Source organism: Erinaceus europaeus, chromosome 17 (assembly GCF_950295315.1).
Source record: "Erinaceus europaeus chromosome 17, mEriEur2.1, whole genome shotgun sequence".
Lineage (NCBI taxonomy): Eukaryota > Metazoa > Chordata > Mammalia > Eulipotyphla > Erinaceidae > Erinaceus > Erinaceus europaeus.
Genome location: NC_080178.1, coordinates 38,474,718 through 38,489,942, shown reverse-complemented (window position 1 = coordinate 38,489,942; position 15,225 = coordinate 38,474,718). Strand labels below are relative to the sequence as shown.

General features: G+C 37.5%; 1 protein-coding gene across 2 annotated transcripts in view; it reads right to left on the bottom strand.

Moving 5' to 3' along the window:
* The window catches only part of GRM5 (glutamate metabotropic receptor 5), a 654,830-nt gene that overhangs the window by 88,036 nt on the left and 551,569 nt on the right, over positions 1–15,225 (bottom strand). For both annotated transcript variants that reach the window (XM_007534501.3, XM_060176672.1), the window contains exons 5-7: positions 12,225–12,471; positions 4,890–5,058; positions 823–949 (exon numbers count right to left, since the gene is read on the bottom strand). In XM_007534501.3, the coding sequence (XP_007534563.2) occupies positions 823–949; positions 4,890–5,058; positions 12,225–12,471 (543 nt within the window). The remainder of the gene's footprint in view (positions 1–822; positions 950–4,889; positions 5,059–12,224; positions 12,472–15,225) is intronic.

Here is a 15,225-nt window from a genome sequence, read left to right as displayed (position 1 = left end):
CTGCAGGTGTCTATCTTTCTCTCCTCCTCTCCGTCTTCCCCTCCCTCTCTCCATTTCTGTCTGTCCTATCCAACAACGACAACAACAATAATAACTACAATAATAAAACAACAAGGGCAACCAAAGGGAATAAATAAATAAAATAAATATTAAAAAAAAGAAAGAAATAAAAAGCATGAGGTCCTGAGGTAGATTCCTAAAGTATGGGTCAGAGTGATACTCTGATTCTCTGTCCTCTCTCTGAGCATTAGTAAATATTTTAAATGTATATATACTCCCAGCCATGTTTTATATTGTACTATGTGTCAAATAGATAATCTAACACTTGCAGAGCCAATGTTCAATGTTCAATTCTTACTATCTTTCTGACCTTTTCAGATAACCATTTCCCATTTGTTGACTCATATACAGACCTTCACAGGTAGTTTTTATCATGAATTTTTTAAATGTATTCCCTTTTGTTGAGCTTGTTTTTTATTGCGGTTGTTGTTATTGATGCCATTGTTGGATAGGACAGAAAGAAATGGAGAGAGGAGGGGAAGACAGAGAGGGGGAGAGAAAGATAGACACCGTTACAGACCTGCTTCACCACTTGGTGAAGTGACTTCCTTGCAGGTGTGGAGCTGGGGGATCGAACCGGGATCCTTGTGCTTTGTACCACCATTGTGGAAGCTTCTTTTCCTAAGAAAGCTCATTATGACATAAAAATAACTTCCTGATTAAAAAAACACATAGAAATTTGGCCACTTCCTCCTATGTCTATGATCCTTTTCAAGCTGAACCTGGAGTGGTGTAGCCATGCTAACACAGTGTGACAGATACCTGTAAGGTCATCAGTGGGCCAGGACCCAAGCTGGCATGCCTTGCAGGTATACTCATCAAAGACATATTCATTCTCCTTACATGGTGTGCAGGTCCAACAGCAGCTGACTTCTCCCTTTCGGATCACCTAGGGCAAATAATTTAATTTCATTATTTCATTTTTATTTTTTTTACATAAATAAAAATATAGTAGTACTTTACTGAAGGGAATTTCTTTACAGAGCAGGAAGAGTATTTCCATAAAATATTTTAAATGTCTCAGATAATATTAAGCATTATTATTCTCATGAAGTATTAATGTTCTTGGTTGATAATCATAGAAACTAAGGCTGAGTTTAAAAGGGGAACTGAACTCCAAAGTGAGAGAGAAAAGAAGTTAAATGTAAATCTTTGGCTAATTAGCTTAGGATTTAAATTGTTAAATTAAATTTATTGTATGACTATACAGAAATGCACATATACTAAAAATGTGTATATAACTGAGTCTTCTTTAGTCTATAAATTCAAGTCCTCAAATGCAGAATTTTTGCTCTCTGGATATACTTAGACTTCCTTCTAGTATTTAATAGCCAAAACATTATTTATGTGCTTAAGTGAGTGGAGTTCACACTAATGAAAGGCAACAAAGAAAAGGGCAGAAGATGAAGTGAATCAGGTTATAATTACCTGTTCTTACTTCTACTAAAAATCTAGTTCAACATTTTTTAGATTTATTTTTTATTTTTTTTAATTTTATTTAAAAGAAGGAAATGCTGACAAAAACCATAGGATAAGAGGGGTAAAACTCCACTCAGTTCCCACCACCAGAACTCAGTATTCCATCCCCTCCCCTGATAGCTTTCCTATTCTTTAACCCTCTGGGAGTTAATAACCCAGGGTCATTATGAGATACAGAAAGTGGAAGATTTGGCTTCTGTTATTGCTTCTCTGCTGAATGTGGGTGTTGGCAGGTCCTTCTTTTTTTTATTCTAGAAATTTTTATTTGCTTGGGATCATGAAAGATAAGGCCAGAGACTATTATATACTCTTCATTTAAAAATTTTTAGGCAATGGAATATAACTGAATTAATTTCACATTTGAAAGAGTCCCAGATGTTATTCTTGAAAAATAATGATGTTTGTTCCTACAGCTGGAGCACCAATGGGCTCTGTGGAATAGAGATAGCACTCAGTAAACACTCATAAATAATTAAAACTGTGGATAATCATCAGACAAAGTTCGTTATTTTTCTTTCTCTCAATGTTGACTCTACTAATGATATTTTTTTTGTATTTTCCACATTCATTGAGCTATAATTGACATAAATATTGAGCAAATGTAAAGTGTACATTCTGTAATAATTTGATCGGCATATTGTGATATGTTTTCCAAAAGGTTAATTCTTCTAGCGTTTGCCCTTCTTCCGTAGACAGTCAACAGCGTCAGGTTGAGCCTGATGTAAAGTTTCGAGACCTCCTTTGAATCTGGAGAGGTGGCAGTCATTAACTATGTGGGTCATAGTCTGTCTGTAGCCGCAGGGGCAATTTGAAAGGTTAATGAACACATCTTTCACCTCATAATTACTATTTGTTATACTGAGAACATTAAAAATAGGCTCTCAGATAAACTTTCGAGCATACAATATAGTGGGTTTTATATTTATTTATTTATTTTTTTAATTTATTTTCCCTTTTGTTGCCCTTGTTTTTCATAGTTGTTATTGTTGTTGTTATTGATATTGTCATTGTTAGATAGGACAGAGAGAAATGGAGAGAGGAGGGGAAGACAGAAGGGGGAGAGAAAGACACATCTGCAGACCAGCTTCACCATCTGTGAAGCGACTCCCCTGCAGGTGGGGAGCCTGGGGCTCTAACCTGGATCCTTTCCAGGGTCTTTGCGCTTCCTGCCGTGTGCGCTACCGCCCGACTTCCCATGTGTTTTATTTTGTTTTTGTGACCAGGGTTATTGCTGGGGCTTGGTGTCTGCACTCTCAGATGCTTTTTTTTTCCTTTTTAAAAAATCTTTGTTTCAGAGGACAGAGAGGAATTGATAAGGAAGGGGAGATGGAGAGGGAGAGAGAAAGACAACTGCAGTACTGCTTCACTATTCCTGAAGCTCACATGTGGGGACTTGGGACTTGAATCTGGGTTCTTCTGAATGGTAATGTGTGCTCTCTACCATCTGTGCCACTCCCCAGCCCCCACTACAACTATATTTACAAAAGATGGGGCTGGTAGTGGAGTGCATATGTTACAAAAGAAGATAACTGGTTGAGTTTGGTCTGAGATCCATGGTTTTCCAACTTTGGTTATACATCATAACGAAGTACTCAGATCTTTGACAGCACCACACAAGACATCATGAGAGGTCAGGCAGTGATATACCTTGTTGAGTGCACAATGCATAAAGACCTGGATTCAAGCCTCTGGTCCCTACCTGCAGGGGAAAGTTTCAGTGGTGAAGTAAGTGTGGCAGTTGCCTCTCTTTCTTTATTTTGCTCTCTCCCCTCAATTTCTATCTCTATCCAATAAATAAATAAATAAATAAATATTATAAAAATATATCATGGCATTTGTCCTTTTCTTTGACTCACCAATTGTTTCTTTCTGCTGACATTAGACTTATTAGCCCTCCAGAATGACCCACAGAAAACCTTAAAATTGATATTGGACTTATCTCAGTTTATATTTTAGTCACCAGTGATAAGCTCACCTCAGGTATGCTCTAAAAGGGTAAAGGTGAGGCTGATTGGAAAGAAGAGGTGTATAAACTGCCAAAGCGTACTGTGGTAAACTTCAGTAACTATAGAACTCACAAGCCATCTTGATACCATTGTTTCTCTGAGGCAATATAATCCAATAACTATTTTATTATTATAAATTTTTCCACTATGCTCTCATCTTTTCTTTTACTGGCCTTTTATTTTCTATCAGTGTGATCAGTTCTTACAAAGCTTTCAAGTAATTTTCACTTGTCCTCAAAATTCCAGATTGTACCTTTTGTGTTTTCACCACACTTTTCTCATTAATCAGTTGCTACTTCATTCTAATCAATCTGGCTGATACCTATTTGTAGAGATCCCAGATTAAGAGTTACTTCCAATTCTTAAGTCTTTCTTTCAGCACTTCTCTCCTTGATCTCCTTCCATTAACCACCATCTTGAATAACAATGAAATGATATTTCTATTTATTTATTTATTTATTTAGCCTCCAGTGATACTGCGGAGCTCAGTGCCTGCATTACAAGTCCATTGCTTTTGATACCATTTTTTCTATTCTTCAAATAGGACAGAGAGAAATGAGAGGGGTGGGAAGATAGAGAGGGAGAGGGAAAGACAGCTATCTGCAGACCTGCTTCACCACTTATGGAGCAACCCCTTGAAGGTGGGAAGCTCGGGGCTGGAACCAGGATCCTTGTGAGGGTGCTTGCTCTCAGTATTATGTGTACTTAACCTTGTGTACCACTGCTTGACCTCCTATATGATATTTCTTTATTTCTTTGTCTCTCTGTAATCATATGACCTTTTTACTACTCAGTACTCTTTCTTTTCATCTTCCTTTTTTTTTTTTTTTTTTTTTTACACATTAATAGAAGACTACTAGAGTCCATTAACTGCCTGCATTTATTTCTTATCTATATGCTTTCAGGTTCAATGATCTTTTCTGCTCTAATATTTTTAACTTCAGTTTTCTATAATTCAAAAACCTGGATCTTCACACTTATTTCTTACTGTTATAGATGAGTGATAATTATCACTGCCTATATATCTCAAAACCAACAGGCCCCAACTAACCCATTACCTTTCTTTGTAAATATCAGATCCATTTTTCTATTCTTTGCAATGGCACTTTCTATTTACTAAGACTGGGAGTCTTAATGAAGTAATTGGTCCAATCAGTAAAACAGATGAGATATTATTTCCACTAGATTTTATAAGTAGTTAATACAAAAATAAGTAGGAAACCCAATTTCTACAGAAGTTGACAGTGTAAAAGGTAAAACACAGGTCTACATTCTAAAAAGTGATTATAATAAGTACTTTCACATTTACAAGAAAAAGTCAAAGAAATATGGGAACCTTATTACCTTTATCTGGCCTTTCTCACATGGCTCACTGCACACAGATCTGATGATACTGTTTTTCTTGGACCACACCTCATCATCATCCATTTTTAACTCTCCATTGTCCCAGCTTCCAACATTGATATAATCAAAGTAATCTTTTCCCATTTCCTTGAAATTCATTATTTCATACCTTAAGGACAAGAATGGAATGAGAATAATTAAACCAAGAGCACAAACACTCATCGAATAAAATCAATACGTTCCATCTCAATTTCTACCAATAGATCTACTGTCTTATTAGTGATACTGAAATTTTTCATGGCATGTCACAGAGAATTAACAAGAAGCCATTTCACTTTCTCTCAGAGAGCTATCTTTTTAAATTTTTTTTTATTTTTTCACTTTCAAGCTTACACCTGAAATAGAAAATAATCCCATGTGAGTAGGTGTCCTGACCTTAGCAGGATGAAAGGTAGTTCTGAAATAACTTCAAGAAGTTTAAGCACTACTCTTGGGCTTCTAAAGAAGCAAAATTTTCATTTTTACTCAAGTAAAAGGATTTTAAAAATTCCTTTCATAACCAACTGAGGAACTTCATAAGTTTTAATCTTGTCTTCATCTTTGGAGAATAAGGGCATAGTAGGGACAAGGCTTGCTTTTACTTTCCTTGCTTAACAATTTATCAAGGCCTACATTCCTAATACCAAATACTTCCAAGAATGATGTTTAAACTATGTCTGAGGGCTGGACAGTGGCACAATTTGTTAAGCATACATGATTTTTGGTTTTAAAATTTTCCCCATTTTAAATTTGTGATTAATTATAAAATTAATTTTAAAATTGCATGGTATAGTTCCACAACACACCCACCACCTAAAGTTCTGTTCCCACCCTCCCACCCCCCCAAGGATAACCATCATAATAACCATCATACACATCATAATCAAAATCTCAGAAACATTTTTTTGTTGCAAATTCAAGTGTATTAGTTCTCTAGATTCCACATAATGAACCCCAGTTCCATCTGTTTTGTCCCAAAGGACACAATATCATCTTTTTTGATTGAAGAGTTATATTCCATGGAGTAAATATAACCTATAACTTATTTATGAGTGCATAGCACATGTCACTATACTCAAGGATCTGGGTTCAAGCTCCAGTTCCCTGTCTGTGGAGCAGGGCTGCAGGTGTCTCTTTCTCTCCCTCTTTATCTCCCCCTTCTCTCTCAATTTTCCTCTGCCCAATCAAATAAAAAATAGATAAAAATATTAAAAATTAAAAGTAGATATGAAAATAGCTTCCAAAACATCTTGTGATGGTGCAACAAGACTATAAAATACTAGCACATTTTGAGTTTTCAGGCCTTAAAACCTATTATGATTATTTTGAGTGAAAGATGGAGGTGCAAAGAGGAAAACCTAATGTGCTTCTGCACATTTCTTTCTAACATGTAAGCACATTTTCAGAGGAGCATTTCTGGAATAAATTGCATTGGATTAACAACACCAGAAATGGACGCAAATGCATTAATTCATCTAGCAGGTATGTCTAATTATCTCCACATGGTTCACAATGCCGTTACATTTCAAAATCCATGAGGCTGGCAGAAAGAATCCTATGAATGTAGTCCTCTACCTCCCGCACAATATTTAGCTCTCTGATAACTGACATGAATTGAATTTCAGTTTCAACTTCAAGTTATTAGATTACACATATCAACACTCAGTGTAGACAGGCTTTATGAATGCTACATGCATTTTTTTAAAATAAACTGAATCTATTAAAAAGATAAGAGATAACATTATTTGGATTCTAGAATGCAAAGTGTCCTATTTGATAGAGAAGTAATTTCCAGAGAAGTTAAGTCTTAATTTTTGACATATATGAATTAACTTGTTCTAACTATAGTAGATGCAATGAATTTTCTCCTTGAAATTGACCTTCAGTTTCTGGAAAATTACTCTTATTTGCAAGACGAAAAGATATCATGAAGAATATGTAGTATCCCTGTTAAAATCACTGATAGCTAATCATTAAAAGGATAATACTTGTTCTTCACAAAAGACTATTCCTTCTTATGTTGATTGGTATTATTTTAATTTTCAGAGTTGAAACATAGATTTTATTCTTCATCAAAGTGAGCAAAAGTATTTGAAGGTAGTTTTAGAATGTAGGTAGCAACTAAATATATATAACAGTGCTCTATGATTGCTAGTCATTATTTAACTCTCTCCTTCACTATGTTTCTTTATTTCTGTACCTTCCTGTTACTGGAATTCATTTCTTATTGCTGCATGTCACTATGTGTAGTGTCCTCTTTAATATGTCTTCCATCTTTTCACCTTGTCTTTGCCTTTCCATATCTGCCTCTTTAACTCACAATAATTTAGTGTTGAGATATGCTAGACGTTTAGTTAAAAATGAGTTTTGTTCCAGTGGAAAAACAATCACAGAAGCCTGAACTCCCACCTTATGCACCCTGAAAAGAATTTTGGTCCATACTCTCAGAGGAGTAAATGATAGAGAATGTAACCAAAAAGATATGTACTCCCATTTCATCAGGTCCCAAAGAATTTTTTTTTTTTAATAATAGCAATGAAATGGAAGTGAACCAGGAAAACACCAGAGAAAACCAGACACTGTTTTTCTGAAAGAAAAAGAAAAAAGATAGGCACCTGGAAGTATTAATAGATGTAGTGGTGACTTAGAAATGAAGCTAAGGCAGGACCATTAAAAACTGGAAAACTATACATAGATATACATAGATATGGATAGATAATTATAGAATCAGCACTTAAGGGGGACCCTGGGAGAACAACTCCAGTTTCCAATGTAGGAGTCTGGAAACAGAACTCTGGTGGTGTGAACCATATAGAATTATACCCCTATTATCTTAAAATCTTATAAATCAATAGTAAGTCACTAATAAAATAAATTAAAATGAGTTTTGCTTATCAAAATAGAATCATTAAGATGCAATCTAATAAAAAATGAAAAAAGTAACATTGAAGTACTAAGCCAAAACTGGAGGAATATAGGACTAAGCAGAACAGAAACTCACTCTCTCTCTAGTAGAAACAAGGAGACAGAGAATGAAAGAGACCACAGCATGTAAGCTTCCTATTGGGTGTGTGTGGTGGGGGCCAGCCTCAAATCTGGGTTGCACACATGGCAAAGCAGTACATTATCCACCTGAGCTATTTCCCCACCCCTGAATATAGTCTTCCTAATTGACTGTAGCACTCTTTAGAGCAGACTTTCTCAGAAGAATGAGAGGTTCCTTTTATTAATTCCAGCAGAAACCAGGTTGATCTCAGGGGAATTGTGGGGAATTGAAACCTCTTTTTGGGGATGGATAGTAAAGCAAAGATTTATCTTAAGGCCCTTTCAATTTATCATTCTAGTGATAATGCATTTTTCAATGTTTACTTATTTTATTTTTATTTATTTTATTTTATTTATAAAAAGGAAACACTGGCAAAACCACAGGATAAGAGGGATACAACTCCACACAATTCCCATGACCAGAACTCCATATCCCATCCCCTCCCTTGATAGCTTTCCTATTCTTTAACCCTCTGCAAGTATGGACCCAAAGTCATTATGGGATGCAGAAGGTGGAAGGTCTAGCTTCTGTAATTGCTTCCCTGCTGAACATGGGCATTGACAGGTTGATCCATACTCCCAGCCTGCCTCTTTCTTTCCCTACTGGTGGGGTTCTGGGGAATCGGAGCTCCAGGTTATATTGGTATGGTTATCTGTCCAGGGAAGTCTGGTTGGCATCATGCTAGCATCTGGAATCTGGTGAGTGAAAAGAGAGTTAACATATAAAGCCAAACAAATTGTCGACCAATCATGAACCTAAAGGCTGGAGTAGTGCAGATGAAGAATTGGGAGGGGGGAGGGTCTCTGTTTTGTAGGTAGCTAGTAGGCATATTTTAGGTATATTCCAAAGAGCCTGTAGCTATACTAGCCTTTTTTTTTTTTTTCCCTGAGCCTGAAATCTGATATGCAGGTGGATCCTAGTTATTGTCTGGGGAGATGATGCCATGGCTGGAAAAAGGACCAGAAAGCTGTATCAGGGAAGAGTAGCTCCCTAATATGGGAAAAGGGGTGTAAATGTTGTTGACTGTAAACCCCATCAATTTGATTTGATCTGGGGCCCATATTCAGCTTAGGAGGCTATGTGACCTCTGAATTCCTATAGATCTGAGCTCACATTCTGTGGTCTTGCTTAGGAACTTTCCAAACTTCCACAATATCAGGACCCATCCTCCCAGGTGGAACATAGAGCATGTTGTCCATCCTTCCTTCGGAGGATGGAATATTCTCTACTGTTGTTGATAGGGCAGAGTCCTATAGGGGCCCACAAAGGGGTCTATTGTGTTGTTCCTGATAGAGATGACTGGTGACAATAGAGAGAAGGATTTATTTGATGTCTAGGCTTATCATGTTTGTTTGGGAATCTCAAGACTCCTTCATTAGGTCCCCAACTGATGGGGTGGCCTGATAGTGACTAAAGTGTCATCATTAAAGTATGCCAGTCTTGGGAGTTGGGTGGTAGCGCAGCAGGTTAAGCATACGTGGTGCAAAGCACAAGGACAGGTTAGGATCTCGGTTTGAGCCACGGGCTCCCCAACTGCAGGGGAGTCGCTTCACAGGCAGTGAAGCAGGTCTGCAGGCGTCTCTGTCTCTCTTCCTCTCTATCTCCCCCTTCTTTCAATTTCTCTCTATCTCTATCCAATAACAAAAATAAATAAATAAATAAATTTAAAAAGTATGCCAGTCTCTTGCCCTAATTCAACTTTTGCAGTCCTTGCTTTGATAAGCATAGCTTCGAGTGAGTGAGGAAGTATAATAGGAAATAGGTGAGGAGGATATTTAAGTCTAAGTAGATACTATTTCATTATGAAACCTAGATATAGGCCAGGTCCCATGAGATAGGGCATATGTTCACATGTATCCATAAATTAGGGCAAAATATGTATCTGAAAGCAAAAGTACACAATAGTCTGCAGTGAGTCAGTATGAAGTTAATAATATTTATTCTTTATTATCTTTATTGAATAGAGTAGAGACATCCAAAAATCAAGAGGGAAGGGGTGATAGAGAAGAATAGAGACAGAGAGACATCTGCAACTCTTCTCCACTCGCAAAGCTTTCCCTCTGCAGGTGGGGACTGAGGGCTCGAACCTGGGTCCTTGAGCATTGTAACATGTGCACTCAACCAGGTGCACCACCACCCTACCTCCTTTATTTAATATTTAATTCTTTCTTGCCACTAGGATTATCAATGGGACTCAGTGTCTTGATGAAGAGTCCACCTTCCAGGCATCATTTCCCCCTACTTTTTTTTATAGAAGTCAGATAGTAATAGAGAGGGACAGATGGCAAGCAAAGAGAAGTATAAACACCTGCAGCACTTCTCTATTTCTTTTTTTTTTCTTTTTTTTTTTTTTTAGCACTTCTCTATTTCTTATGAAGCATCCCTCCCACAGGCAGGGACCAAGCACTTGATTAAAAACCCTTATGTGTGGTAATGCAGGTGGTCAACAGGTGCACCACTACTCATTCTCATCCTCCTCTTATTGTTACTATATTATTATTTCCTATTGGAACCAAAGCACTGCTCCTTATGGCTTATGATGGTGCTGGAGATTGAACCTGAGACCTCAGAGCCTCAGGCATGAAAGTAGTTTTGCAAAATCATTATGTTGTCTCCCTAGCCTTAGACTCAGTTTTTTTTTTTTTTCTTTCCCTATTCTATAAAGTTGGAAAGGTCAACTAAGTGAACCTTTGGACAGGGTTGTATCATAAAATTTACTTGGAAATCAGTTCAGTTTCATCAAACCTGAAATGTTCAGAACTTATTTACTATTTGCTACATCTGTTTTCTTTCATCTCTTCTTTCCAAACTCCTTTTTTAGCAATCATTTTTGACAATTATTTTATCTTTCTTTCCATATATATTTATTTGTTGTTATTTTATAACTAATTTAATTGTTTATTTTAATAGTTTATTTATTTATTGGAGAAAGGTAGATAGAAGTTGAGAGGGAAAAGGCAAATATAAAGATAGAGAGAAAAAGAGATACCTGCAACATTGCTTCATCATTTACAAAGCTTTCCCTCTGCAGGGACTTGTTATATGCAGGACTTATTATATGCAGATTCCTGCATATAATAATGTATGTCTTCTACTGAGCAACCAACCACTCCACCCCCTGGCAACCATTTTTAAATGTTCCTCTTTTGGGTTCTGATATTTTTTAGTGATGTTAATGTCATACCCTGCCTTCAGAAATGAACAAGGACTTTACTATGTGCATGATCCAGATTTGTACCCAATTCTCACTGCATTAAAAGAAGCTTTGGTGCTGTGCTGTCTCTATATTTATCATCTATCTATGTATCTATGTATCTATGTATCTATGTATCTATCTATCTATCTATCTATCTACCTATCTATATCTATCTATCTATATAGCTATCATCCCTCTGTCTATATTATCTATCTAATCTATTTCTATCAATCTATCATCTATCTATCTATCATATATCTAATAAGAACTTCAAGAACAACATTTTTGAAAATAAATAAATAAAGCTTAGCACTACTATCCTAAAGATGCACCCATGACATTCTGTGTAGAGAAGGATGGAAGCGACAGTGGTTTTCTTGATGGAGCAGAACTGAGTCACTTGAGCCTGGATCCCTTTTTTGTTCTTTAATAGAGACAAAGAGAGATAGATGGAGAGAGAGGAGAAGAGATACTTGCAGCACTGTTCTACCACTCATGAAGTTTACCTGTGGCAGGATCTTGAACCCAGGTCCTTCATGACAGTGGGTACTCTACTAGGTGAGCCATCACTTGGCTTCCAGAGTAGCTTTTAACTACCTACAATAATACTTATATTAACTACCTATAATGATACCTATATTAATTAGCTATAATAATATTTATAGTATGTATTAACTTCCTATAATAATAACTATGCTATATACCTATATTAATACCTATACTTACTACCTATAAAGTCAACATATACCTATAATATCTATAATATAATAACTTAAGTAATATCTATATTAACTACCTGTAATAGTCCCAGTGTCCTGCCCTCCTGGTTGAATTCTCTGAAGTGTGGATGCTCTAGAAGCATACCTTGAGCACTGGCTTCAAGTCTTTGGATAGCCTGAGCCTCCTTGTCCTTGATCACGCCAAGATGTCAGAGAGAGACCAAGGAAGTTGGGTACCCAAGTGAAGTCACACACAGGGGAAGCCAGGCAGCTAAAGATACCCACTACCCACAGCCCAGCTTTGCTTTCCTGACAGAGGTGAGTGCTCAGCTCACCTTCCTGGGGAGTCTCCATTCTCATCAAATAGGATCATGTCACCAGACACTCCAGTGAAGTTGGTTTTCATCAGGGAGTCCAGAAGCTTCTGCCCATCAATGGGCTTCATGGCATCACAGAGGCCAGCATAACCAGGGCACAGAGCCATCTGCATGTTGTGAAGTCCATAGGCCATGGAGTAGATGGCATTGATCACGAAGCCCATCTTGGAATCTTGTACATGGTGTGTCCTCAGTGTCAGAGAGCCTGTTAGGATAGAGGAGGAGATCATCATTGGGATTGTAATTCTGGTATCCTTCCAGCCATATAAATAAATGAGAGGGGTGTCCTGGAGTAAGGTGCCCACATTGAACAGGAGTTGTGGTCCATATAAAGAGCTCCATTATATCTTTGGTCTAAGTGGAGGTTTCACAGGCTATGCCCATATTCACCCAGTCAACTCCTGATATGTCCCCCTCTGAAGGCTCTGGAGTCCTTTGACCAAGATGTCCCCATGAGTCAGACAAAGAAGAATCATGAAACTACAGAAGTTGTTACACACCCATTTGTGTAGGGGACACGATTTCCATGCAACCTTCAGAGGGACCATTATCAGAAGATAACTGGGTCAATATCAGTGCAACCTGTGAAGTCTCCATCTAGACCAAAGAAAATGGAGCTCTTTATAAGGACCCCAATTTGATCTCACATGGGACCTCACTCTAGGACTCACTCCCATTTCTTTGTGGGAACAATTCATCACCTTCCCTCCTGTCCCTTCCCTCCTGGGAGGACTGCTCTGCTTCTAATAAACGTCCCCTGTAAAACCACAATACCCCACAATACACTCCCTTTGTTGAATGTGGTGATACAGATCACAAGAAATTACAACACCAATATACTAATTTTGTCCATTTTTAATGATTGTAAATAATACTAGAAGTATGGAAAATGTCCTATCTACAGATAGTCCATGAAATAGCATAATTGTTCTGCAAAAGATTTTCATATTTGAAGATCTGAGCTTCCAGTTCAATCCCAGGTATCCACCATAAGCTATAGCTGAACAGTTTTCTGTAGTAAATCATGAATGAATAAATAGATAAATTCATTTTCTACCAGTCTTCCTGCTACTTTCCTTCTCTCTTTTGGTTACCCTGTATATCATATTACAGAAGCAGGGCACAGTTGAGGATGGGGAGAGGCATGGGTCCTGGAGCATGATGATGGAAAAGGACTGATAGGCAATAAAATAATTCAGAAAATTATAGCAGGGGAGAAAGTGAGGGGGTGAGTGGGGAGAAAGTGTCTTGCAAGAACTGATCATGGTGAGTGAGAGATTGTACCAATGTGCCAACAACTGTACTATAATCCATTAACCACCACCTCTAATAAAATGAGGAAAAATTTACAATGCTTAGTACCTTAGTCAGTTATTTCATTACTTCTCTCTTGTGTAACCCCCAAAAGAAAAAGGATTACTCACTTCACTGATGCCATTTCCAGAACCCTAACTGGAGGTTGGTAGGGTGTTCCTCTCTGAGGGCATGCTTAATGTACTTGACCTTGAATATGCCATCAACCACAGCCTAGCCAGCCAACCCTCTACTAGAGCAACAGATATACTTTTAGCTATTAAATATGTAGTGTTTTCAGTTCTTTTTCCCTGTTCCTTCTCTTCCTTTATTTTCAGTTACTAATTATTATTATTATCTTAACTGTTAAATTCAAATTCTGGTGGTACTGGGGATTGTACCTGGGACCTTTGGTGCCTCAGGCATGAAATGGTTTTCTGCATAACCATTATGCTATCTCCCCAGTCCTGCAGCCTCATTTTCTATTGTTTCTTCTTGATAACATAGTAAAGAGATTTGGGCTCAAATCCTGTTCTGGGTCTTCCTAGCTCTATCACTTGGACAAGTGACTTACATTCCCTAATCACCTCTCAAAAAAACTGTAAATGGTTGCATGGTGTCTGGGTTTGGGTAGATGCTTCATAATATATCATAATATGTCTGCACTGCCAGATATATTACAAAGTCCCAAAGCCCCCCTGTACCCAACACTCATGTCCCTATGCAGGCACCTTTCAGCCTTGCTCCCTGATTTATGTGCCTATTTCCTTTGTGATAAGCACTGGGCACAAAGGCAGAAAGAGAGCCCCATTCATTTGTAAATCAGATTTCAAAGGTCAGGGCTTGGTTGCTGTTTATTGAACTGAATGGGGGAGGGGGCAGTACATTTGCATTTGTTTGGAGCTTTTCACAATGGTTTTTGCAAAATAACTGTGATGAGTATCAATCTTGAAGACAGAAAATAGGGAGAGGGTTGTTCAGGTTGATCCTTTGAGGTCACTCAGATTGAGGTCACACTTATGCAGGAATATATATATATTCTATCAACCAATCAAATATTTACAAATATTTAAAAATAGTTTGTTTGATTTTGTGAGGGTTAAAAATGGATACAAGTATAATCAAGGGAAAAATGGGTACAGATATAATCAAGAAATTGCTACCATAGTTCAGAGACCAGACCCATATGATTGTTAGGCAGAAGAACAATAGAAAGGTTAAAAATTAACCAGACCTACAGTAGGAATAATGCTAACTTTCCACTTCTGTAAACCCTACTGCTTTCATCAAGGTAGGATGTTTGTTTCTGGGAAAACAAGATGTTTTTGTACCAAGATGTGGTGCAAGCCTAAAAGCCCCTCAGTCATTAGATTTCACGTAAAGGAGCCAAGTCCTAGAACCTATGCAAAACTATTGTATGCAACCAATGCTGACATATGGTGCAAAAAGTATAAAAAGATGCCTGTGACTGTGCTTAGGCATTCAGTCCTTGTGTAGCTCCTATGTGAGTTTTCCCTGGGCTGGACCCTCAGCTGAGTAGGCTTAAATAAAATTCATTCTCAACCACCTGACTTGGTGTAGAGTATTGTGATTTCTGTGTGGAAAATTCTATCCCATTACAATTTTGCCGCTTTGACCCAAGAGTGCAATTCCAGGTTATCAGGTA